The following is a 26,452-nucleotide window of genomic DNA, read 5'->3' on the forward strand; positions in this document are numbered from 1 at the left end:
ATTACTGCGGTTAGTTTGCCAGAAAAGCAGTTCTTGTGTATGTGACAACTTAACTTGATAGATATTGCAAGTAGAACAATGAACATGGGTCATGTATTTTAATATAAAGCTTAACATGTAAAAACAGTTACATATGAAATACCAGGGATTGTGAAACTCATTCCAGGCAGACTATTGCTTTCATGCATAAACAAAAGGTTTGTTGCCACACTGGATAGGTGCAGTGATGTTTTACAGGGTCAGCCATAGTAGAGCACCCCTGGGGAAAACTAGGGTTTAGTGCCTTGCTCAAGGGCAAAGCATTTCAGTCAGCTCGGATTCAAACCAGCAACCGTTCACTTACTGGCCCGACATGCTAACCACTAGGCTACCTGCCACCCTATTAGTGCGGAATCAAATTGTTGCATGTGGATAGCTGAAACGTATGGACATTGAGCTGGCAGGTGACCGATAGTCAGTTAATGGTGGACTCCTCAACTACATACAAACAATTGCGTTTTGTTCATAAGCAGGAACCACCAACTTATGACATTGCTTTCTAGACATCTTCAATTGGCCTGTGACTAGTCAAGCACCCAGAGTAACAAACATTTTCTATTGTATGGTAGTATACAAGCAAATGGGCCTCCATTGGTTGCTGATTCAGACAAGACATTCATCCAAATTACTATCAAGGCCATTTCATAATCCACAGATCCTAGGGTCAGGACTTCTGCATGGGCTGCCACTATATAGAGGGAATCGCTGGTGCCAGACTGGGTCTCTCTGGGAGGCTGGGTTTTGTGCAGGCTGTGAAGCTGACACGGATGTCTCGGGGGTACAAGCCCTGCAGGACCCCATCCGTGACGATGTCCGGCAGATCTGTTGGAATAGATTAGAAGTTCAATACCATGGTTGCCGACTAGATTAGTTGCACGCCATATGTGAATAGCTGATACCGCCTGTCCTGGCATTGTGAGACCTGGCAGGCAACTCCAATGTACACTGAGGCTGAGTAGATTTGGCTATTTCAGCCACACCCGTTGCTGACAGGTGTATTAAAAAAATCAAGCACACATTGGTAGGAGACTCAACTGTACTGAAGAGCTCAGTGACTTTAAAATGTGGCACCGTCATGTCCCAACAAGTCAATTTGTCAAATTTCTGCCCTGCTAGAGCTGCCCCAGTCAACTGTAAGTGCTGTTATTGCAAAATGGAAATGTATAGGAGCAACAGCTCACCCGTGAAGTGGTAGGCCACACAAGCTCATAGAAAGGGACTGCCGAGTGTGTAAAAATGGTCTGTCCTCGGTTGCAACACTCACTGAGTTTCAAACTGCCACTGGAAGCAACGTCAGCATAATAGCTGTTCGTCGGGAGCTTCATAAAATGGGATTCCATGGCTGAGCAGCAGCACAAAATCCTAAGATCATCATGCGCAATGCCAAGCGTCAGATGGAGTGGTGTAAAGCTTGCCGCCATTGTACTCTGGAGCGAGGAATCACGCTTCACGATCTGGTAGTCCAAGTAACGAATCTGGGTTTGGTGGATGGCAGGTGAACGCTACCTGTCCAAATGCATAGTGCCAACTAAAGTTTGGTGGAGGAGTAATAATGGTCGGGTGGTTTTTCATGGTTCGGGGTAGGCTCCTTAGTTACAGTGAAGGTACATTTTAACGCTACAGCACATGATATTCCAGACGATTCTGTGCCTCCAACTTTGTGGCAGCAGTTTGGGGAAGGCCTTTTCCTGTTTCAGCATGACAATGCCCCCGTGCACAAAGTGAGGTCCAAACAGAACTGGTTTGTTGAGATTGGTGTGATAGAACTTGACTGGCCTGTACAGAGCCCTGACCTCAACCGCATTGAACACCTTTGGGGTGAATTGGAATGCCTGCTGCGAGCCAGAGGCCTAATCGCTCAACATCGGTGACCTACCTCCCTAATGCTTGTGGCTGAATGGAAGTAAGTCCCCGCAGCAATGTTCAAACATATCAAGTGGAAGCCTTCCCAGAAGAGTGGAGGCTGTTATAGCAGCAAAGGGGGAGACCAACTCCATATTAATACCCATGATTTTGAAATGAGATGTTCGACGATCAGCAGGTGTCCATATACTGTATTTGATCTGGAACACGACCAATAACTAAAACATCAACAAAAATACTTAAGTACCCGGCCATTTAGCGGAGAAAGCTTTCAGCAAGCTCTTTAAAAAGGGAGACCATCCTGAGGAAACATTAACAGTGAGCTGGATGTTACTGGCAATGATGGTAGAAAGTGTGGTGATCTCAAAAGGAGGATATAGGCTCTCAGCCAAGGGTGGGCAGTTCTAAATATACAGTATAGGTCCATTATCATTTCTACTTACTCTCTACCTAGTTTTAGACACTCAAGTGTAAGCTCCCCCCTTTAATCGTCTGGGTGGTCTAAGGATCTCCAACAGCCATACGACAATGCGGAAGCCTGCCGTACCTGAGGGGGACTCCAGGAGATAGGGGTCACGACAGAATCCCACCACACGCTGATGCTGCAGCTGACAGCTGAGGGACAAGAGACCACTGGGTGAGTCGAAGAGCTGAATGAGCAAAATGTTAATACAATATAGATGTGTGCTTTGCAATATGGAGCGTAACCGTTTGCAGATTTCAGCATTCTAAATTGAGATTATACATGTACTTTTCTTATGCATACATTTAATTAGCATATTTTTGTATGGCATTTACACTTTCCCTCTGCTCTGCATGCCCAAACCCTCATAAGCTAGACCTTCTCAATTTGCCCCCCCATGCCAATCCACCAGGACAACCAATCCACCAGGACAACCAATCCACCAGGACAACCAATCCACCAGGACAACTGATGAAGATGAATCAGGTGTGCTAGTGTTAGAATAGATCATAGTGGAACTTCAGAGGGTCCCGAGCCCGAGAATAAACCCGAGGACCGGTTCGGAAACCAAAGCACAGGGGGACATGTACTGTATGGCACACAGGCAGAATACACATGGCTGTTCATAAGATAAAAGGGAAACTCACCCATATCCCTGAGGGTCACTATCATCAAATGATCTGAAATGATGAGGAAACCACTGTTTTTATTACAACCTATTATTTGCCCATGTTAAACAATATACACAGAGTATACTAAACATTAGGAACACCTTCCTAATATTGAGTTGTGCTCCCAGCCTCAATTTTGTTGGGTCATGAACTCTACAAGGTGTCTAAAGCGTTCCACAGGGATGCTGGCCCATGTTGGCTCCAATGTGTCACACAGTTGTGTCAAGTTGGCTGGATGTCCTTTCGGTGGTGGACCATTCTTGATAGACACAGGAAACTGTTGAGCGTGAAAAACCTGGCAGTGTTGAAGTTCTTGACACAAACCGGTGCGTCTGGCACCTACTACCATACCCTGTTCAAAAACTCTTGTATCTTTTGTCTTGCCCATTCACCATCTGAATGGCACACACACAATACATGTCTCAATTGTCTCAATGCTTTAAAAAAAAAAATCCTTCTTTAACCTGTCTCCTCCCCTTCATCTACACTGATTGAAGTGGATTTAACACATGACATCATTAAGGGATCATAGCTTTGAACTGGTCAGTCTCATGTAAAGAGCAGGTGTTCTTAATGTTTTGTACAATGTGTGTATATTGGCTACATATAACATGACTGAATTCAACAGAGGGTCTCTACATTTTCAATTGCACAACACTGCACTCCAACCCTTGAAGTTTTCCACATTTTGTCGTTATAAAGTGGGATTAAAATAAAGTTAATTGTATTTTTTTTTGTCAACTACATACACAAAATACTCTGTCAAAGTGAAAGACTAACTATTTTTTTAAATTATTATTATTTTGGAAAATAAAATGCTAATATATCTTGATTAGATAAGTATTCAACCCTATGAGGCAATACAAGTTAGAATCAACTTTGACTAAGTTTCGAAGAGCTTTGCACGCCTGGATTGTACAATATTTGCACATTATTCTTTTCAAAATTCTTCAAGCTCGGTCAAGTTGGTTGTTGATCCTTGCTAGACAGCCATGTTCAAGTCATGCCATAGACTCAGGAACATTCAATGTATATTTGGCCTTGCGTTTTAAGTAATTGTTCTGCTGAAAGGTTCATTTGTCTCCCAGTATCTGACGGGAAGCAGACAAACAAGTTCCTCTAGGATTTTGCCTATGCTTAGCTTTATTCCATTTAATTTTATCCTAAAAAAAACTCCCTAGTCCTTGATGTTGATAAGCATATCCAAATGATGATGCAGATACCACCATGCTTGAAAATATGAAGAGTGGTACTCTTGTCATGTGTTGGATTTCCCCCTAGACAATAAGTGAATTTCTTTGCCACATTCTTTACAGTATTACATTAGTGCCATATTGCAAAAAGGATGCATGTTTTGGAATACTTTTCACTCTTTCAATTAGGTTAGTATTAGTCATTAAACTCTTAACGGGTTTAAAGTCACCATTGGCCACATGAGGAAATCTCTGAGCGGTTTCCTTCCTCAGAGTTAGGAAGGACGCTTGTATCTTTGATACACCATCCTAAGTGTAATTAATAACTTCCCCATGCTCAAAGGGACATTCAATAGGTGTCCTTCCTAGCAAACCATTGGAAAACCTCCCTGGTCTTGGTGGTTGAATCTGTGTTTGAAATTCACTGCTCGACTGAGGGACCTTACAGATGTGTGGGGTACAGAGATGGCGTTGTCATTTAAAAAAGCATGTTAAACACTATTTATTATTGCACACAGAGTCCATGCAACTTGTGACTTATTTAGGCTTGCCGTAACAACAAGGGTTGAATACTTTAAAAAAATATATATATATTTTTAAAATTTATTTGTAAACATTTCTAAAAACACAATTCCATTTTGACATGGGGTATAGTGTGTAGATCATTGACACAAAAAAATCAAAGGGTGTAAATATTTTGAAGGCACTGGTATACCTCAGATATCATAAAATCTTGACCGACATCAGATTCTCCTCTCCTAGCCACACACACACGTCATATTCAATATACTTCTTTTTCTGTCTGATAACTTTATTGAAGTGAACCTGATGTGAGTAGCTGGTTGAAGTGAGGGGACAGAGGCAGGCAGGTACATACTCAAGGCTGCTTATTTTGTTCCCAGAGTGGAAATGTTTCACATGCAGGAAGTCCAGCAGCACCTGAGGGACTTCTTCATACTGGTAAATTATATCCTACAGAGAGAGGCCAGTAGAAAATACAAAAAAAATGGTTTTGATCACACACACAGTCTAAAACTGGATTAGTAACTATTATTGAAAATGTCAACTATCCCAGGCTGCAATCCAGCGGGGCTACTGCAAGCATCAGGTAATGCCCATACGGGACACAGTCCCTCAGTCATACCTAAATATTTGATGTCAATTCGTACCCGAATATAGTTTCAAAGTCCTAATATGGCACGTACAATATATTCATTACATTTCATACGTGAATGTGGTAACTGAACATGGTATGTAATTAATATATGTAGTCCTCCTAACTGAATAAAGTAAATACGGTAACACTTCACTTGACACCCGGCATCATAATATGGTCATGACAGCTGAAATAACTTGTCAGAACACTGTCATGACATCTATTTAGACCTGTTGTGACATATATTGCAATATTTTATGGCTGGTTATGACACCTACATAAGAGTGTCAGAACCCACAAAACCTACCACACAAGGCAAAACATTCCATTTCACCACAGCCTACTTGTTAATTAACAGTATATTTATGTTCTATAAAATGTTCAGAAATTGACCATATTAAAACATCATTGTAACGGAACACAAATTTCAGGAGCAGGACGAGACACCATCTTTTGGACTGATGACTGACATAAGGGCGTGTACCTGATAGGCCTATCTGGCTTAAATGATTTTGACGGTCATAATGCCTCTCGACGGGGGGGGTCATGAAGTTTATTTTCTTAGTTCAAGTAAAGTGGCACAGGACGGTCATAATGCTTCACGATAGTGTCAACGTGTATTTTCTGAAAGTTACTTAAAAATATGCTGGGAAAAAAGAAAAAAAACATGACCGTAAACAGAATTCATTACAACAAAGGACTTAAGAAACAAACTTTTAAAACGAAAGGAAACTTCTTGGCTGGGAAAAAAACCCACATTGGAATAAATGTGGATTTTGACAATCTTATGTGGGTGTCATAACCAGCCATAAAATAACACAATATATGTCACAACATGTTTAAATATATTGGCCATGACAGTGTTATGACCACATTGTGACACGTTATGTCAGCTGTTATGACGTTGGGTGTCAAGTAAAGTGTTCCATGTATTCACGCTATTCTACCTGAATGTAGTCCTCCAGCTGCTGTCTCCTCTGCTCAAGAGGCTTGGTTCTCAGATGGGTGCTCCTCTTGCTGGGGAAGTCTGGGGGATGCAGAATCTTCTTCAGCTATGGAGGCAGGAGGAAACTGTAAATGACATTACGGGGATGGGCCTGTAATGGCTTAATGTCCGTCATGCATGCAACAACAACTAAGCCCGTTGCATTGCGACCATAATTGGCATGTTTCAAGAAGGGAAATGTAAGCATATTTGTAGAGCAGTTAGCCATTGGTTTGTATGGCAACAGAGTGGAGTATACTGTGTAAAAAATATGGTTTTAAAAATCATTCAGATACGGTATAATTCTGGTGTTAAGTAAGGGGAGGCAGAGAGTCAGCAATTGTTTTACCTTTCTGTGCAGGGTCTGGAATTCACTGTGTCTTCTGAGCACAAAGTGTTTCCTTCCATTGAACAATATCTCAACTCTGAAGAGCTAGAAAAGAGCAGAGCATAGCTTTGTGCTATTACACTGGTTTTCTGGAAAGGAATATCAAGAGAATTATGTTTGCTTGTCATCGGACACAAACATGTATGTACAAAAGGTAAAGTCTTTCCATTCACATAAGAGTTTGCCTTTCTAAAAGGTAGTTCTACACAAACTAGATGGGACTTGACGTTATCCAATCATGCCCGAGTTTCGTGTCCAGTGTAATGCAGTCAGATATCCAGCAGGGGAAGGAAGAGGCCTGTTGGCAATAAACAGCAGCTTTTGCTTGAGGAATTGGACCAAGTGTGCGTCCCAATATCTCCTTTCTCCTGCAGTGTGAACTCGTTCACACAAATGGTTGGTGCGGACATAGGCTTGTGGGAGTTCCCACCATATTTCTTATACTAGTAATTTCCTATCAAAATCAGTGAAGGGGTCCAATGCAGTCTTGGGAAGCAGGAGAGACAATTGGGACATTACACAGGAGCACTTGCCTAGACCTGACCAGTCAACAGGCAGGGCAAACAACTAGATGTACAGAAATCGCTTTGCCTTTAAGTTTGTGGCAAAACACGCAAAGTGTAGTGTATAGAATCATTGTATCATCTAAACCGGTGATAGACCAAAAATAGAGTATTTTCAGCATTTTGAAGCTGGTGTACAAAATTTAAAGTATAAAAGGGGAAAAAACTAAACTTAAGAACAGAATGCAGAGACAATTCGCACATAGAACATATCTACTGCTTCTTAGACTCGTTTTTTAATGAGAATCACAGATATCGCTCTCAAATTTCTATGTGCATTTGGTCGGGTCGACAAAAAAAAAGAGTTACATATTACAGCTTTACGTGGTCAAAAACAACTCAGCTATACATGTATTACTGCTCACAAGAAAAGCAACACAGATATCCTAGAATGACCATAATCCTAGGTAAAAAGGACAACCTGTGGAATTGTTCTTTCTTAAAGGCATTCTATAGCTTGCTGAATGGGATGACACATCCGCTACACACCTGCACATCCTTAGCAATCAGTCATTTGGAGGACAGATAACTGGCAGAATGCAGCCAAAGGACAGGAGTTGCAGGATCAGTATTGTTTTTATAGCCCAAGTGCACTGTCCACATTTGTTATGCTTGGAAAATAGCACGGATAGTACACAAATTATTGTAGGCTGCTTTCTTGTACATTACAACAAATCAAACAAGGGCAGCAATGAAATGCTTCCTTTTCCAGTGAAGCTCCAGTGTGTGCCGTGGTAGTTAATAAGAAGGCTTATTTGGATAAATGGCAACGCTCCCGGCTGTATAGACGTGGCAGCTAGCTGATAATCATCTGGACAAATACACATGAGAATACACCCGTCACCCAAAACTGAGGTTAAAATGACAAGTACAAAAGTGGCCATCCTTTGGTCTTCCCCGCTTTCTAAAATAAAATTAAAAAACAGGGACATCTTCTCCAAATTGGTCTGAAACCAAGTTAACAATAATACATAAATAGCCACTGACATAAGAGAGCAGGATAGACTTTCACAAATATGAATAGAAGGGACTCTGTGTAAACATGACAAGGTGTGGTGAACAATGAATGACAAATTCTACCCTACATTTCCAGCAAGCTATTATCTAAATATTCCTTTGAAGTTGTAGACTTAAAGTTGGAGCTTCAGGACATGCTGTTTAGAATCTAGTATTCAGGGTCATGTTCATAAGGGCATGCAGCAGAAAACAATCCAGGTAGACCCTCCCCATTTGAGTCTGTTTCCTTATATTTAGTGCCAAATGAACATGACCCAGGACAGAGAGTCATCCTGACATGGGGATTAGCTGAGTCATGCAGTTGATCCACACTTTTTTTTTTGGTCACGTTAAATATAGCTGACTGGATACATTCAGGCTATAATTAAAGGCCCATGCCCCCCTTTCCACCTAAACTCATCTCTCAGGGGTTGATCCAGAGTGATTGCTACAAGGACAATTTTGCCACCCGATAACTGATTTAAAGCTATATTTTAAAATCTATGAACCAGTCTACAACCATCCAACGAAATAAAACAAATAAACTGTACATTAAAGAGTTTACCTTTTTGGTATTTATTCTTGACCTAAAAATACATCTGGTCCTTAATTATTCGCAACTGGCTGAGCACTCGCTCTTGTTACTTCGAAAGAGGGCTAACCCTAAATCAGCAGTGACTCGAGCGGTCATCCTAGTACAGTACTTAACTCCTCTCTCAGCAAACAGTCATTTTGACTGTCTGTAGCCTGGTCCCAGATGTGTCTGTGCTGTCTTGCCATGTACCAACTCTGGCAAGAGAGCACAGACCGATCTGGTACCAGGCTAGCTGTTCAAAGAAGGCACATGGCCTCCATATTCCTGGGTTGCTCAGGCGACTCACGACCCAGTGGACCGATGGGGCTGGAGCCATGTCATCACATACCAATGATGGTCCGAAACAGATGACCCTCAATCCATGGATGAATGAGCTCTCAGAGCAGGAGGGCTGTGGCCATTATCCAGGCAGCCACTGGATCTAACATGGATCCTCATGAGCAGAATAATCATCCATCCTTTACTAATTATCATACTGGTAAAATCATTATAAATTATTTTTATAGAGTTACCATACTCTGCAATCAGTGTCCACTGCCCAGAGTATATATTTGAGTAGAGGTCGACCGATTAATCGGAATGGCCGATTAATTAGTACCGATTTCAAGACCATCAGAAATCTGTATTTTTGGACGCCGATTTTGCCGACTTTAATTAACGAGGCAAGTCAGTTAAGAACACATTCTTATTTTCAATGACGGCCTAGGAACGGTGGGTTAACTGCCTTGTTCAGGGGCAGAAGAACGACAGATTTTTACCTTGTCAGCTCAGCGATTCAATCTTGCAACCTTACAGTTAACTAGTCCAACGCTCTAACCACCTGCCTCACGAGGAGCCTGCCTGTTACGCGAATGCAGTAAGAAGCCAAGGTAAGTTGCTAGCTAGCATTAAACTTATCTTATAAAAAACAGTCAATCAATCATAATCACTAGTTATAACTACATATAATATGACTAGTTTATCTAGCGTGTCCTGAGTTGCATATAATCAATGATTCGCGAAAAAGGACTGTCGTTGCTCCAACATGTACCTAACCATAAACATCAATGCCTTTCTTAAAATCAATACACAGAAGTATATATTTTTTAAACCTGCATATTTAACTAAAAGACAGGTTAGCAGGCAATATTAACCAGGTGAAATTGTGTCACTTCTCTTGCGTTCAATGCACGCAGAGTCAGGGTATATGCAACAGTTTGGGCCGCCTGGCTCTTTGCAAACTAATTTGCCAGAATTTTACGTAATTTGACATAACATTGAAGGTTGTGCAATGTAACAGCAATATTTAGACTTAGGGATGCCATCCGTTAGATAAAATACGTAACGGTTCCGTATTTCACTGAAAGAATAAACATTTTGTTTTCGAAATGATAGTTTCCGGATTCGACCATATTAATGACCTACAGTTCGTATTTCTGTGTGTTATTATGTTATAATTATGTCTATGATTTGATAGAGCGATGGTTGGCACCAGCAGTCTCATAAGCATTCATTCAAACAGCACTTCCGTGCGTTTTGCCAGCAGCTCTTCGCAATGCTTCAAGCATTGCACTGTTTATGACTTTAAGCCTATCAACTCCCGAGATTAGGCTGGTGTAACCAATGTGAAATGACTAGCAAGTTAGCGGGGTGCGCGCTAATAGCGTTTCAAACGTCACTCGTTCTGAGACTTGGAGTAGTTGTTCCCCTGGCTCTGCATGGGTAACGCTGCTTCGAGGGTGGCTGTTGTCGATGTGTTCCTGGTTCGAGCCCAGGTAGCGGCAAGGAGATGGACGAAAGCTATATTGTTACTATAAGAACATCCAATAGTCAAAGGTATATGAAATACAAATTGTATAGAGAAATAGTCCTATAATTCCTATATTAACTACAACCTAAAACTTCTTACATTTACATTTACATTTAAGTCATTTAGCAGACGCTCTTATCCAGAGCGACTTACAAATTGGTGCATTCACCTTATGACATCCAGTGGAACCTGGGAATATTGAAGATTCATGTTAAAAAGGAACCACCAGCTTTCATATGTTCTCATGTTCTGAGCAAGGAACTTAAAACGTTAGCTTTCTTACACGGCACATATTGCACTTTTACTTTCTTCTCCAACACTTTGTGTTTGCATTATTTATTTGAGGATAAATTGATTTTATTGATGTATTATATTAAGTTTAAACAAGTGTTCATTCAGTATTGTTGTAATTGTCATTATTACAAATAAATCAAATTTTTTAAAAAGTCTGATTAATCGGTATCGGCTTTTTTGGGGGGAATCCTCCAATAATCGGTATCGGCGTTGAAAAAAAAATCATAATCGGTCAACCTCTACATTTGAGATGCTACAAGATTACTGTTTACATAATACAAGATTATTACCCGGACGATACAGACTTTTGACCATCACCAAAACTGTGATTAATGGTTATTTAGTGACAAAGATATGTGACTGACTGTTCATGAGCTTTAAAAGTAACCAATTCCTCTCAATTACACACAAATGTCCCTTTCCTGAAGTTGCTGTTCTTCCCGCTATGGCGGAACTCACTGGTTTAGTCAGTTCCACAAAGTCAAGTATCACAATGAACAACAAGTACCTGCTTCTGCTCAATGTTCAGCCTGCTTCACTAACCTGCAAAGTCAGTCTCAAACCTCAGCGCCTATTTCATAGGAAATAACTCCCCCAGCCTACGCATGCACACCTTGTGCTTCTTCATTCGTTTACCAAATTACTGTTCAGGACAAGAAGCACATAATTTAACTGATTGAGTTACATCTGCCCAAAAAGGTACTTCCTGTCAAAGAAAAGAGTCTTTGTCTGCTCACTCGAGACTGGTAAACAAGTTTTTTTAAAACAGCTCATCCACTTTTGATGCTTTAACTCGTTAATTTCAATTAACCTAATGTCACTATATGTTCCCCATGCAATCATATGTCTACAGATGAGCTGATGGTACATTCACTCAGTCCGTGGGGATTTATGAGAGTACAGAGATCGTCTTTCTAATGAACTGATGACAATTTTTCCATATTGGGTCTCTTTGTTCTTGAAGCCATACAGACGGTTTACAGACAGAACTCCAGCCATCCTCTCTTTCTCGCCATCCCGTCAATGGTCACCCTTCCATCACAGAGCTTTCATTGTTGTGGGTGTGCAGATAGAGCTAGATATTTCCACCTGCAAACCCCTGGCACAGAGGGGCCTGATGGCCCCTCCTTACATAACACAGCAGAAGGCTCAGGGTGGAACACGCAGCACCCCAAATCAGACAGTTAACAGACAAGCAAAACCCTTTTCACACTACTCAGCCGAGCTCATCCAAGGTTTGCTGAACTGGCCTGGATACGCATGCACCATACTAGCTTGAACCCTGTTTGAAAGGGCAATGTACTGTATGTGCATAGAAAATATACAAGCCAGCACAGAATAGTTTGGGTCGGCATGTTGGCGTGAAAGGGATATGAGTGGACCACTTCTTGAACCCCACTCTATTTCAAGAAATGGATAATTGACTATGTCCCTCTGCTTGTTTAAAAGAAGACTGGCGACAGCTATATTATCAGACTAGCTAAGGGTCAGCTCAGCCCACTTTTAGCTTCCCAAGCAATATTAGTCTCATGCTGGAAAGGAGTAGACAATGTGAAAATAACATATCCAAGCATGCACATAAAGTGCTGTTCAGGTTGGCACAATAGTGTGAACACACACACACCAAAAGCTCAAGAGTGACTCGAAGCAGAATTGTGTGTCAGTCAAAAATGACTTCAGTCTTACTTTTGTTGATCATGGAGGCAGGCAAGTTAGTCATCCTGTTAAGACTACAGCTGCTGTGGGATGTGTAACGTGAACCCATTTTTCAACTGGGTCATGGGTTTGATTCCAGCCGTGGCAACCAATAAAAGAAAAGTATACAATTATTGCTTTGGAAAAAAGTATCTGCTAAATGGCATACAATGAGTGTACAAAACATAAAGAACACCTTCCTAATATTGAGTAGCACCCCCTCTTTTGCCCTCAGAACAGCCTCAATTCGTTGGGGAATGGACTCTACAAGGTGTCGAAAGCGTTCCACAGGGATGTTGGCCCATGTTGACGCCAATGCTTCCCACAGTTGTGTCAAGTTGGCTGGATGTCACTTGGGTGGTGGACCATTCTTGATACACAAACCGTTGCGCCTGGAACCTACTACCATACCACGTTCAAAGGCACTTCAATACTTTGTCTTGCCCATTCACCCTCTGAACGGCACACACACAATCCATGTCTGAAGGCTTAAAAATCCTTCTTCAACCTGCCTCCTCCCCTTCAGCTACACTGATTAAAGTGGATTTAACAAGTGACATCTAACTTCGATTTAACAAGTGGGATCATAGCTTTCACCTCATCCATCTATTTCATGGAAAGTGCAGGTGCTCATAATGTTCTGTATTCTTTGTGTATATTGGCAACATATAACATGACTGAATTTACTGGCTCAAAGTTCAGAGACTTGGGCAAAGGGTTTCCTTTTGCTTGTTTTTACAGTGAAATTAGATCTTTTCACATCAGATATTTTTAAGAAAAAAAGACCAGAATTGGGCTGCCTGTGTAGATGCAACCCAACAAGCAGACAGCTCTCAAGCCAACAAGCAGACAGCTCTCAAGCCAACAAGCAGACAGCTCTCAAACCAACAGCTCTCAAGCCAACAAGCAGACAGCTCTCAAGCCAACAAGCAGACAGCTCTCAAGCCAACAAGCAGACAGCTCTCAAGCCAACAAGCAGACAGCTCTCAAGCCAACAAGCAGACAGCTCTCAAGCCAACAAGCAGACAGCTCTCAAGCCAACAAGCAGACAGCTCTCAAGCCAACAAGTAGACAGCTCTCAAGCCAACAAGCAGACAGCTCTCAAGCCAACAAGTAGACAGCTCTCAAGCCAACAAGTAGACAGCTCTCAAGCCAACAAGTAGACAGCTCTCAAGCCAACAAGCAGACAGCTCTCAAGCCAACAAGCAGACAGCTCTCAAGCCAACAGCTCTCAAGCCAACAAGTAGACAGCTCTCAAGCCAACAAGTAGACAGCTCTCAAGCCAACAAGCAGACAGCTCTCAAGCCAACAAGCAGACAGCTCTCAAGCCAACAAGCAGACAGCTCTCAAGCCAACAAGCAGACAGCTCTCAAGCCAACAAGCAGACAGCTCTCAAGCCAACAAGCAGACAGCTCTCAAGCCAACAAGCAGACAGCTCTCAAGCCAACAAGCAGACAGCTCTCAAGCCAACAAGTAGACAGCTCTCAAGCCAACAAGTAGACAGCTCTCAAGCCAACAAGTAGACAGCTCTCAAGCCAACAAGTAGACAGCTCTCAAGCCAACAAGCAGACAGCTCTCAAGCCAACAAGCAGACAGCTCTCAAGCCAACAGCTCTCAAGCCAACAAGTAGACAGCTCTCAAGCCAACAAGTAGACAGCTCTCAAGCCAACAAGCAGACAGCTCTCAAGCCAACAAGCAGACAGCTCTCAAGCCAACAAGCAGACAGCTCTCAAGCCAACAAGTAGACAGCTCTCAAGCCAACAAGTAGACAGCTCTCAAGCCAACAAGTAGACAGCTCTCAAGCCAACAAGCAGACAGCTCTCAAGCCAACAAGCAGCCAGCTCTCAAGCCAACAAGTAGACAGCTCTCAAGCCAACAAGTAGACAGCTCTCAAGCCAACAAGTAGACAGCTCTCAAGCCAACAAGCAGACAGCTCTCAAGCCAACAAGCAGACAGCTCTCAAGCCAACAGCTCTCAAGCCAACAAGTAGACAGCTCTCAAGCCAACAAGTAGACAGCTCTCAAGCCAACAAGCAGACAGCTCTCAAGCCAACAAGCAGACAGCTCTCAAGCCAACAAGCAGACAGCTCTCAAGCCAACAAGTAGACAGCTCTCAAGCCAACAAGTAGACAGCTCTCAAGCCAACAAGTAGACAGCTCTCAAGCCAACAAGTAGACAGCTCTCAAGCCAACAAGCAGACAGCTCTCAAGCCAACAAGCAGCCAGCTCTCAAGCCAACAGCTCTCAAGCCAACAAGTAGACAGCTCTCAAGCCAACAAGTAGACAGCTCTCAAGCCAACAAGCAGACAGCTCTCAAGCCAACAGCTCACAACCAAAACCGGTGGTAAATGACTTCAGACATTGTTTGGGGGTTTTCACTGTCAAAAACAAAAAACTTTTTGCCCAAGTCCATTAACTTTGTGCCAGTATATTCAGTCATGTTATATGTATCCTATATAAGCCATTTATCGGATTATTTTATCCAAAGCGATCAGAATTGGGCTGCCTGTGTAAATGCAGACAAAAAGTGCACTCAAGTCCCCAGTGCTAGGTAGGTGCAAAAAAATGCTGTCAACACCAACTTTTCTACTGGCAACTGTCATTCCGGCAGCTAGGTGTAGTCAGTGGTGTAAAGTAACTAAGTACAAATACTTTGAAGTACCATTTAAGCATCTGTACTTGACTATTTATATTTTTTACTCCACTACATTCCTAAAGAAACATTTTGTTTTTACTCCCATACATTTTCCCTGACACCCAAAAGTACCCGTTACAATTCGAATGCCTTGCAGGACAGCAACATTGTCAAATTCACACACTTATCAATAGAACACGTAAAATTGACAGAAGAACAATCGAGGAGAGATTAATCAAGGAAAACTGAAAACGAACTAGGTTTCCCTTTTTATCGGTGGATTAATTGTCGGAGTAGAGAAGCCACGATTTTGTGTGACTCAAAATGGGTTCAAATTCTACAAAGTTTCAGCAAAAAAAGGACCATATGCATTTGAGCTAAAATAACAACCAAATATTATTCTCCCAAGTCAAATTAGCAAGCTAGCTAAATGTCCATGAATGTTTTGAGTGTGTTTTGACGACCAATTAGGATTTTTCAACACCGATACAGATTATTGGAGGACCAAAAAATAGCCGATACCGATTAATTAATATATATATAATAATGACAATTACAACAATACTGAATGAACACTTAATTTAACTTAATATAATACATAAATAACATCTATTTAGTCTCAAATAAATAATGAAACCTGTTCAATTTGGTTTAAATAATGCAAAAACAGTGTTGGAGAAGTAAAAGTGCAATACGTGCCATGTAAAAAAGCTAGCGTTTAAGTTCCTTGCTCAGAACATGAGAACCTATGAAAGCTGGTGGTTCAATATTCCCAGTTCTTCATTAAGACGTTTTAGCTTGTAGTTATTAAAGAAATTATGACACGTCTACTATTTCTCTCTATACCATTTGTATTTCATATACCTTTGGCTATTGGATGTTCTTACAGGCACTTTAGTATTGCCAGCCTAATCTCGAGAATTGATAGGCTTGAAGTCATAAACAGTGTTGTGATTCAAGCATTGCTAAGAGCTGCTGGCAAACGCAGTAACGTGCAGTTTGAATGAATGCTTACAAGCTTGCTGCTGCCTACCGCTCAGTCAGGCTGCTCTATTAAATCATAGACTTAATTATAAAAAACACAGAAATATGAGCCTTAGGTCATTAATATGGTCAAATCCGGAAAATATAATTTAGAAAACAAAACGTTTATTCTTTCAGTGAAATAAGGAACCTTTCTGTATTTCATCAAATGTAGTAAAGTGCTGTTTGAACCGAGAGACTGAAAAACAGCTTCTATCTCAAGGCCATCAGACTGTTAAACAGCCACCACTAACATTGAGTGGCTGCTGCCAACACACTGACTCAACTCCAGCCACTTTAATAATGGGAATTGATTGAAATGGATGTAAAATACATCACTAGCCACTTTAAACAATGCTACTTAATATAATGTTTACATACCCTACATTATTCATCTCATATGTATATACTGTACTCATCTACTGCATCTTTATGTAATACATGTATCACTAGCCACTTTAAACTATGCCACTTAATTTAATGTTTACATACCCTACATTACTCATCTCATATGTATATACTGTACGCGATACCATCTACTGCATCTTGCCTATGCCGTTCTGTACCATCACTCATTCATATATCTTTATGTACATATTCTTTATCCCTTTACACTTGTGTGCATAAGGTAGTAGTTTTGGAATTGTTAGGTTAGATTACTCGTTGGTTATTACTGCATTGTCGGAACTAGAAGCACAAGCATTTTGCTACACTCGCATTAACATCTGCTAACCATGTGTATGTGACAAATACATTTGATTAGAGTCTAAGTACTTCAATGTTATGTCATAATTATGTAAAATTCTGGCAAATTAGTCCACAACGAGCCAGGCGGCCCAAACTGTTGCATATACCCTGACTCTGCTTGCACTGAATGCAAGAGAAGTGACACAATTTCCCTAGTTAATATTGCCTGCTAACATGATTTTTTTTTTAAACTGAACATGCAGGTAAAACATTTTATACTTCTGTGTATTGATTTTAAGAAAGGCATTGATGTTTATGGTTAGGTACATTTGTGCAACAATCACGCTTTTTTCGCTAATGTGCTTCCGTTAAATCATCACCCGTTTGGCGAAGTAGGCTGTGATTCGATGATAAATTAACAGGCACCGCATTGTTATATGCAACACAGGACAAGCTAGTTAACCTGGTAATATCATCAACCATGTGTAGTTAACTAGTGATTATGTGAAGATTGATTGTTTTTTTATAAGTTAAGTTTAATGCTGGCTAGCAACTTACCTTGGCTCCTTGTAACCACAAGGTCATTTTGACGCTGCACTCGAGTAACAGGTGGTCAGCCTGCTATGCAGTTTCCTCGTGGATTGCAATGTAATCGACCATAATCGCTGTCCAAAAAGGCTGATTACCGATTGTTATGAAAACTTGAAATCGGACCCAATTACAAATGGACCATGCCAATTAATTGGCCGACCTCTAGTTTTGACATTAATTAATATAGTTGGTTTTGGTATTTTAACCTGCGTGTCATGTATGCTTCTGGAAGGCATAGACAAAATCAACATGTGCACAATGACTCACGAGCAGAGCCAGTTGTTAGCATGTGATCTGGCGGACTCACTAAACAAATTATTTGTAAATTGTGTTGGTGTGTGCCCCTGGCAGTGGCGATTTTAGCATGTAAATCTTGGTGTGGCAACCCCCCCAAAAAAAAAAAAGTTATAAAGATGTGGGGTTCAACACAGGTGGGGCTCAGCCCCACCTGCCCTAAATGGGTCCCCGACTGGCCCCTGGCAATCCGTAATTTCAAAAACTAATTCATGCTGTCTTGTACCCTACATGCTATGAAATGATTCATAGCATGTATTGTTGATACTTACGTATATTTAAAACGAAATACATTTTGAATTCTACTCAAGTTCTATTTTACTGGGTGACTTTCGCTTAAGTCGTTTTCTATTAAGACATCTGTACTTTTATTCAAGTATGACGATTGGGTACTATTTCCACCACTGAGTGTTGCCTGTGTTTATGGCAACTGTCCTCTAAAAAAGATTGGGTGCTTGGCTTCCTTTTGTTTGGCATGCAAACTGCAATACTTCTGTGTTGATGGGTCTCTTTTTCAAATGAGGCTCAGGGCTTTCAAATGATATTTTAAGGGAAAGTGGGAGAAAGCTGCCACAGACAACTGAAGCTTTTCACAATTGTGTAATACAGGACACAAGGGCACCAATGATTCACAAAATGATAGAAATGATATAATAAACGCTTTATAAATCTATGGAATTAGGTGCCCTTCTAGCTTGCCTGGTGCAAAGGAATGGCGCGGCAGCCGGCACGAACGGCAAACCAAGGACCAGTGGAATATCGCCTATCCAAGCAGTAAAAAATATACTTTAAAAATCTTATATGAGCAACAAATTGTGCATGACAAGTTGTGGGAAAACATAAGAGAATGCCTTAAAATAAGTTTTGAACCTTACTGTGCCACACATATCCAGATACTTTTTAAGCCTACAACAGTTTACCTTTCTCAATTTCCCCGACTCGTCTACCTCTCGCTCCAGCGACGGAATCGATACCTCAATCATAGGGGAATCTTCAGCCATTCATCTGACTTTTCTGAGCGCAAACTGTCCAATTGCCTTCCTTCTACTGAGTGGTTGCTGCGGCTTTTCTGTCTTCAATCTTTAACAATGTCCACTTCTAAACATTCGGGGAAAATCCAGGTAAGAGAACATAAAGCGATAATGGCCAACGTGACAATATCAACTCGGTTACCGTAAATTCAGGGCAACGTTTGAGACACTCTCCAATGCTCCTCCCACAAATTATTTGGAGAATCTGTGCACCCCATCTAAAATGCCTTACGTTAAAAGGAAAAAACGACATCCATGTGTTGATTCAAATGTTTCGTGTTACACAGGGCATTAATTCAATAGCCATAATGCCAAAACAACATTAATTTACATGGTGTTCGGGAATAATTGGTTTGACAGATTACATATAGCTTCGTCTCTTGATGAGGTAGGGCTATTCTGCCTTTGTAAGAAAGACAATAATGAAAGCTTCGGACTATGAAGTTCTATTTGGAATAAAAAAAAATATTTTTAAATCAATAAATGAGTTGGTCACATATAATTGATGTTTAGATGGTTCTTCATCGGTCTGTGAAGTTAGATTTCAAAAATACATGTTTTTAAACTATAAAGTTCTATCTGCATAAACCCATTTGAACATGGCTGAATATGACTATAAGGTTATGGATAAGAGCGTCTGCTAAATGACTTAAATGTAAATGTAAATATCTGCAATCCAATCACCAGCCTAAACAAATACAGATGCAGATGCAAATACAGACGTCTTTGCCAATAGAGTACTACAGTAGTCATAATACCCATTAAGCCTAGTGCTCAAACAAGGAAATGTTTCCAATAGTTTTTCCACCATTCATTTTTCCCAGTGGGTATTTTTTAGAAACACTTCAAATAAAGTCTGTGTTTTGTGTAGGATTACACTGGAATGACGTTTTGATAACCACGTAAATCACTCTTAATAATATATTCACCAATATTTACCCCCGAAATGAAATGCTAATTTGGCTATCATAAAGAACTAACAAGGCCATGATGACGAAACTGCCGAATCGAGGCAAAGCTAAGCATCTCTGGATTAACTACCTAATGTTAGATAACTGTAGTAATGAACAAAATGGCTGCATTTCTTTAAGTGGACAATTTTGTGAACGGTCTTGTGCAAGTTAGCATAGGTGTCAGAAAGCGATGACGCTCAGGAGTTTACAGGGAGTTTGTAGTCTTGCATGATGTCTACGTTGATGCTAATTAGCATTTTCTAATCTGAGCATAAATACAGCCAAATATATTGATAAATCACCTTGTCCGAGAGATTTACACAGCCGTTATTTTAAGTGTTTCTAAAATCCCCTAAGGGAAAAATGAATGGTGAAAAAAAACGATTGGAGCCAATTCCCTCTTTGACCGCTAGGTTTTATGGTTATATATATATATATGTATATATATGCCATTTAGCAGACGCTTTTATCCAAAGCGACTTACAGTCATGTGTGCATACATTCTACGTATGGGTGGTCCCGGGGATCGAACCCACTACCCTGGCGTTACAAGCACCATGCTCTACCAACTGAGCTACAGAAGGACCACAGGACCACACCACCGTTATGACACCTCCATTGCGGTAAGTCATAAACCCTGCCTATTTCTACAATTTATTTTCTTATAGATGCACTATGCAGAAATCACTCATCACTCATGATGGAAGGCAAAAAAAAAATTCAACTGCACTTTCAAAAATCTTAGTGTATGATTTTGGATCGTTGTTCAGAGATGACAGTAATTAGTCTTCATTTCTTAAAGTATTGGATTATGTGTTCTGACTCTTATATTGGTAAAATAATGTTATTCTATCATGTATGTATTCAAATAGATACAGTTTTCTTAACGGAACATGTCTAATTCAGAAGTGTCAGATAAAACCTCATGGCTGAACCCAGATTGTCATTTCAGAGCCTTAAGGTTCTATCTGCAATTGCACCCCCCTAAAAATGTTTTTGTTTTTTTGTTTACAAATGTCTCAGGAGTTTGATACTCTGCACTTTAGGTACCTTTAAGACCTTAATTGGTTATTAAAGAGAAATTCACTACAAATCAGTTCTGAGATCTTCCCAAGGTCATTTCATAGGCTACACACACACACACACACACACACACACACACACACACACACACACACACACACACACACACACACACACACACACACACACACACACACACACACACACACACACACACACACACTTTCTAATGTGAAACAATATACTTATTATTGAGGATTGTGGATATAACGTGGTTACCTGACCAAACACGAATTTGCATATTTACACAAGTCCAATGACAATTTTTTCTATGTATAGAAAATGATAAATGAGAATCACATGGTGTGACATGATATCCTGTGACTTCCTCATTCATGTATTCCTCTGCTGACTTGGCCTTATTCAATCCAAGCAGGAAATAATGCTCACATAAGCAACTCTGAGGAACAGGGCATTGTGCTGCGCTATACACTTGGTTAACCAGAAAAAAACAGAAGGCTAGAGTACAGTAGGAACAAAGATAACATTAGCTGTATGCACACAACTACTGCAGTAGAAGTCACAGCATCAGCAAAGTAAAAAAACAGGACAAAAAGAAAGTTAGTCTCAGCTATGTGGTCATTGGCCATGTGAGGCCGGGCTTTGTATAATGGACAATCTGATCTGTTTGGAGCTTTTGAAAACACACACTAATTCAAATAATATATTCTAAAATACTTTATTTCATCAGAGTTCTGAGAAAAGTTGTCCTTGAGGTGACAGTGGCTGTAAAAATAAATTAAGTTAAAAGATAAACAAGGCAAGGTTCCCGTAAAAAGATTTACAGTGAAGAACTATAAACCCACAAGTCATTGTTGGGAAATAATTTACCCTCAGCTTTTGTAAGACATTTTACCTACCAAGGTCTTGTTTAGACTTGACCTGAGGTGAGTAAAGGGAAAGTTGGAGGAAAGGTATTTCTCCACCTGAATTCGTCAGCTAGCTCCGTCAACAACCTCAGGGGGTTTCTGTATGTGCATAACCCTAACCCTAATGTGATGTTGGCAGATGAGTTGCAAAGATAGACCGACATCAACAAAACTACTCCTACAGTAAGTCTAGTTTTAGCAATTCAACCTAAAAGCAAAGGACATTGAGGCTAAAGAGGAGCTTATAAAAGGAATGTGACTAAAAACATAAGCAACAGTGAAAGTGTGAGGGCTTCAAACCAAGGATCAGTTCCCTACTAGTGTCTCAGAGTAGGGTGTGTGAGCCTGAGGGCAATATAATAGCTTTATACACATCCTCAAATAGGTTAAAAGGCCCAGTGCAGTCAAAAACGTGATTTTACTTTGTTTTATATACACGGAGTGTACAAAACATTAGGAATATGAGACTGAAATCTATGATCCCTTATTGATGTCACCTGTTGAGCTGTCAGTTGTAGTAGAGATGTTCTGTTGAGGAGGCAAGAAAGAGGTTTCGATGTGGACAAGTGGAATATTTTCACAAGGAGTCGTTTAATTGGTTTTCAGAGGAGAAACGGAAGAGAGGAAGAAGAGGTTGAAGAGTGAGGGAGGCAGAGCTTGAGTCTTTATCTGTTGAAGACGGCGGAAAAGAGGGAGGCGTGTCGAAGAAGATTTGTGTCAAGTGCAAACAGAGTGAGGGGTACGCCAGACCGAGTTCTGGAGGTGAAATGGAAGTGAAGTGAGGTGGAAGGTGTGGTGAAAAGCTCGGAGTCCAATCCTGGCATCGATGGACATGTTAAAGGAGAATCTCGTACAGTAGGAGCAACATTTTTGGAGAAAGTGGATCCATTTGTGGTTTCAGGGTGGGTGGGCAAGGAGTTGGGTGCTGTTGAATCAGTGAAGGTAACCTGTAGTGGTCTTGTGATATGTTTTTTTTTCTGCCCAGATGGAGCAGGCGTCACGCAACTTTGGTCAACATCCGTTTCTTGTTTTGCGCTTATGAATAGGGTACTACTGAAAGGAGTGATTGATTTCTGGTCTAATGTTAATTGTGGAGGTGGAGCAATTGAATTTTAAGATTGGCGTTCATGACACCTGCCGTTTGATGCAACGCAGACCCGGTGGTGAAGTAAGAGTCACAGTCAGTCATTTTGAGTTAGTGTCTTTTACCAATAAAGTCATGTTATAATATATCAGTTTCTGTTAGAGCTTTTCTGCTGAATCCACAGCAGTGTCTCAGGTGCAACATTTATGGACAGGTTACAGTAGTGTGTAGGAGGGAGATTCCAAGATGTGGGAAGTGTTCAGGACGGCATAGGAAAGAGGATCATGTAGTTCGATGGATAAAGTTGTGTGTGCCAACTGTACGTGGTGTCAGAAGTGCGAAAGAGGCAGGTCGAAGTGGCCAGAGTAGTGCAGAAGTTGTCGTATGCTGAGGCAGTGAAGAAAGTAGAGGAGGATGGGTCAAGGGTGAGGGATCCTGAGAGGATCCCTGTGGGTAGTAGATCTGTGCCAGCACAGAGGGATAGGCCAACGAGTGATATATACTTCACTAACGTTGGCTTCTTAGCGTTCATAGCAATGGTTATCAACTGTACTGCAGAAATCACTGAAAATAGATGTTGGCAGCTGCAGAGAAGTACATTGGACTTTAGAAGATTTACAAGGTGTGTTGAGCGGTGGTGTCCCGTCCTCCCAGGCCGTTGGCGTGGTGCGGGAACAGATAAAGTCAAATTAGTGGAATGGGGTAGTGTTTTTGTTTTCACAAAAATGTTTTTGTATCAAAGTATAATGGATTTATATTATATTCCAGTTGGGGGCAGTAATGCAACATATTGGATGCCAACCGCTATTAAACATTGATGTCACCCATTAAATCCACTCCAATCAGAGTAGATGAATGGGAAGAAACAGGTTAAAAACATATTTTTAAGCCTTGAGACATAGATTGTGTATGTGTGCCATTCAGAGGGTAAATGGGCAAGACACGATTTAAGTGCATTTGAACGAGATAAGGTAGTAGGGGCCAGGCACACTGGTGTCAAGAACTGAAACGCTGCTGGGTTTTTCCACACACAACAGTTTCCTGTGTGTTAATCAAGAATGGTCCACCACCCAAAGAACATCCAGCCAACGTGGCACAAATGTGGGAAGCATCGGAGTCAACATGGACCAGCATTCCTGTGGAACGCTTTCGACACCTTGTAGAGTCCATGCCCCGAAGATTTGAGAATGTGTTGAGGACAAAAGTGGGTGCAACTCAATATTAGGAAGGCATTCCTAATGTTTTGTACACTCAGTGTATATTTTCACAGAGGTTGGAATAATACTGTGAAAATGCCTTTTTAAATGTAAGAGCTGTTTGAAAACTTGGATGGAGCTTTTGGACTGCCTGGAGACATCACCATGTGCTAAATTAGTTAGACCAATAAGAGTTCCAAACATCTCTGCCAATAACAGCTACTCAGACCACTTTGACAGTCCTAGGAAAATTATTGCTTGAGAAATGGTTTTAAATTAAAATGGTCAAAAGCAAATCACAGAAAGGTACTTAATTGTTACCCAGATATTATTTGATGAAGAGTAGAATTGGACCTTTAAAACAGAACACGTGGGCCAATGCTTTACCACAGGAACTCGAGAATACAGTAGCCTTTTATTAGTATTGCACATGGAGGGGGCGTATAAATAACGGCTAATTTGACTTTATTTTTTATTTTTCTTCAAACAACTTTATTTCCCATAATTTACGGCAGTTAAAAAAACTCTGGTGTCAGCTGCCAACGAGAATTAAACGTCCCCATTTAGGTATCATCCTATCATTGTCATCTTTTCTAGTTCAACTCATTCAAACACTTCTATTATAACTGGTAGCAGTTTGGGGACCCCAAAGTGTTTTCAAATTAAGCAGTAAAGATTCAATCTGTTTTTTTTTTTGGTCTCTTACAAAGTTTATTAGAGCAAAGTGGCTAGAATGTGTTTCCTGTGTAGATGTGTATGGAAATATGCATGGTCAAAATTGAGATTTCTTTTATTGAAAACCATGTCTCTTAATGAGGAGGTGCTTTGGGGCAGTGGTGTGTGGTGGCGCTTGGTACAAAGTCATCTTTCTCTCTGTAAAACTACTTGCAGAAGTCGATGAGTATAGATATATAATTGTCTGCAGCTCAGGTAGAGAGAATACAGTATTTGCTGTGGTTTTGTCTCAGGTGCAGGCCACCACCACCCCCACCTCAGCACAGCCAGTCAAAGTTCCTCAGTTTGTCCCTCCTCCTAGACTGACGCCTCGACCCACCTTTCAACCACAGGTGCGTCCCAGTAAGACCCGCCCCCTAACCTTAATCCCCACCAACAAAGATTTTCTATTATATTGACATGATAGTGAAGTGACCGCTCTAACAATGGAAATGCATGTCCTCAAATGTGGAAGACAGGTGGGAGGAGGCCATGTGGCAGGCGGGAGAATGCCATGTGTGTCCACCTATATCAGTGCATTGGTAACAACCATTACGGAACTTATATTAGATCAAAGAAGCTTTTTAGTAAATTAGCTATTACATTTTTTGGTTGACCAAATTTGAGACTCATTGACCTCTATACAAAAATGTGTGGGGCTATTTTACTATGAAAATATATGCACTCACTGCTGTAAGTCGCTCTGGATAAGAGCGTCTGCTAAATATATTACATGTTACATGTACATCTGTTGTGTAGCCATTACCGCAATTGAGTTTAAGAATAAAAAAAAAACATGCTAATCCAAAATAGAGAAATGTATGTTAGAAGTGGGATCGATTAATAGGGCTGTCATAACAAAATGATAATTTATTTGACAGCAGCATTGAGTGTTGGAAATTAGTCGCCTTATATGTAAAAGTATAACGTTGATTTAAAGTGGCAATACAACAATGGAAGAAACGTGTGTGTATTGGCCTATGGCTTACATTAACAGATATAGAAGAAACTTCTCTCTGTATATTGTATGCACTAAAATAAAATGCATCCCAACACGTTAGAAGAAGCATTTGAATTGCACTATAGAAGGGTTAGCTCACGTCAAACGATGCACACGCTTCAAATGGGGCTTGTGGAGAATCGTAGGTGGCTCGATTCATCTTGTTCTTGATACCATGTCTTGAGGTATTTTGACGTTACGTATATGCTAGATAGCTAACCAACAACTAACGATGGATTTGAGTGCTCATCGTGAAAATCTATTCGTTTTCAATAATCATTGCAGACAAAATAAAAGTTTACATGTCAACAATCTAAGCCAACCCCATCTGTTTTGCACCATAGCTGCGCACGACTCATTTTGTTGCTAAACAATCAGTCCCTAGCATCCTCCCAGGTGGATGGTTTACATCCCAAAATCTCATACATTGAGTCTTGCTTGTTTCTCTTGATTACTACAATTATGATTTGGGCATCTTTAATCTTAACAGGTGTTGTTTGACCCAAGCGTCTCGAGGACCATGTTCTTAGACTAATTGATAAGCACTGAAAAATAGACTTAGTCATATGTATATAGCCTAAACATGGCGCTAATCTGAGCCATT

The 26,452-nt window shown here is 40.7% G+C and overlaps 1 protein-coding gene across 1 annotated transcript; it reads right to left on the reverse strand.

Annotated features, from left to right (window-relative positions):
* Positions 1 to 83: 83 nt before the first annotated feature.
* On the reverse strand, positions 84 to 19,136 carry snx22 (sorting nexin 22). Its single transcript, XM_046356944.1, has 7 exons — positions 18,839 to 19,136; positions 6,720 to 6,803; positions 6,333 to 6,437; positions 5,107 to 5,201; positions 3,013 to 3,045; positions 2,450 to 2,517; positions 84 to 861 (listed from the first exon to the last, which is right to left on the reverse strand). The coding sequence occupies exons 1-7, from the start codon at positions 18,917 to 18,919 to the stop codon at positions 728 to 730; spliced, it is 600 nt and encodes a 199-aa protein (XP_046212900.1). The 5' UTR covers positions 18,920 to 19,136; the 3' UTR covers positions 84 to 727.
* Positions 19,137 to 26,452: the final 7,316 nt, after the last annotated feature.

Source organism: Oncorhynchus gorbuscha, linkage group LG01 (assembly GCF_021184085.1).
Source record: "Oncorhynchus gorbuscha isolate QuinsamMale2020 ecotype Even-year linkage group LG01, OgorEven_v1.0, whole genome shotgun sequence".
Taxonomy (NCBI): Eukaryota; Metazoa; Chordata; class Actinopteri; order Salmoniformes; family Salmonidae; genus Oncorhynchus; species Oncorhynchus gorbuscha.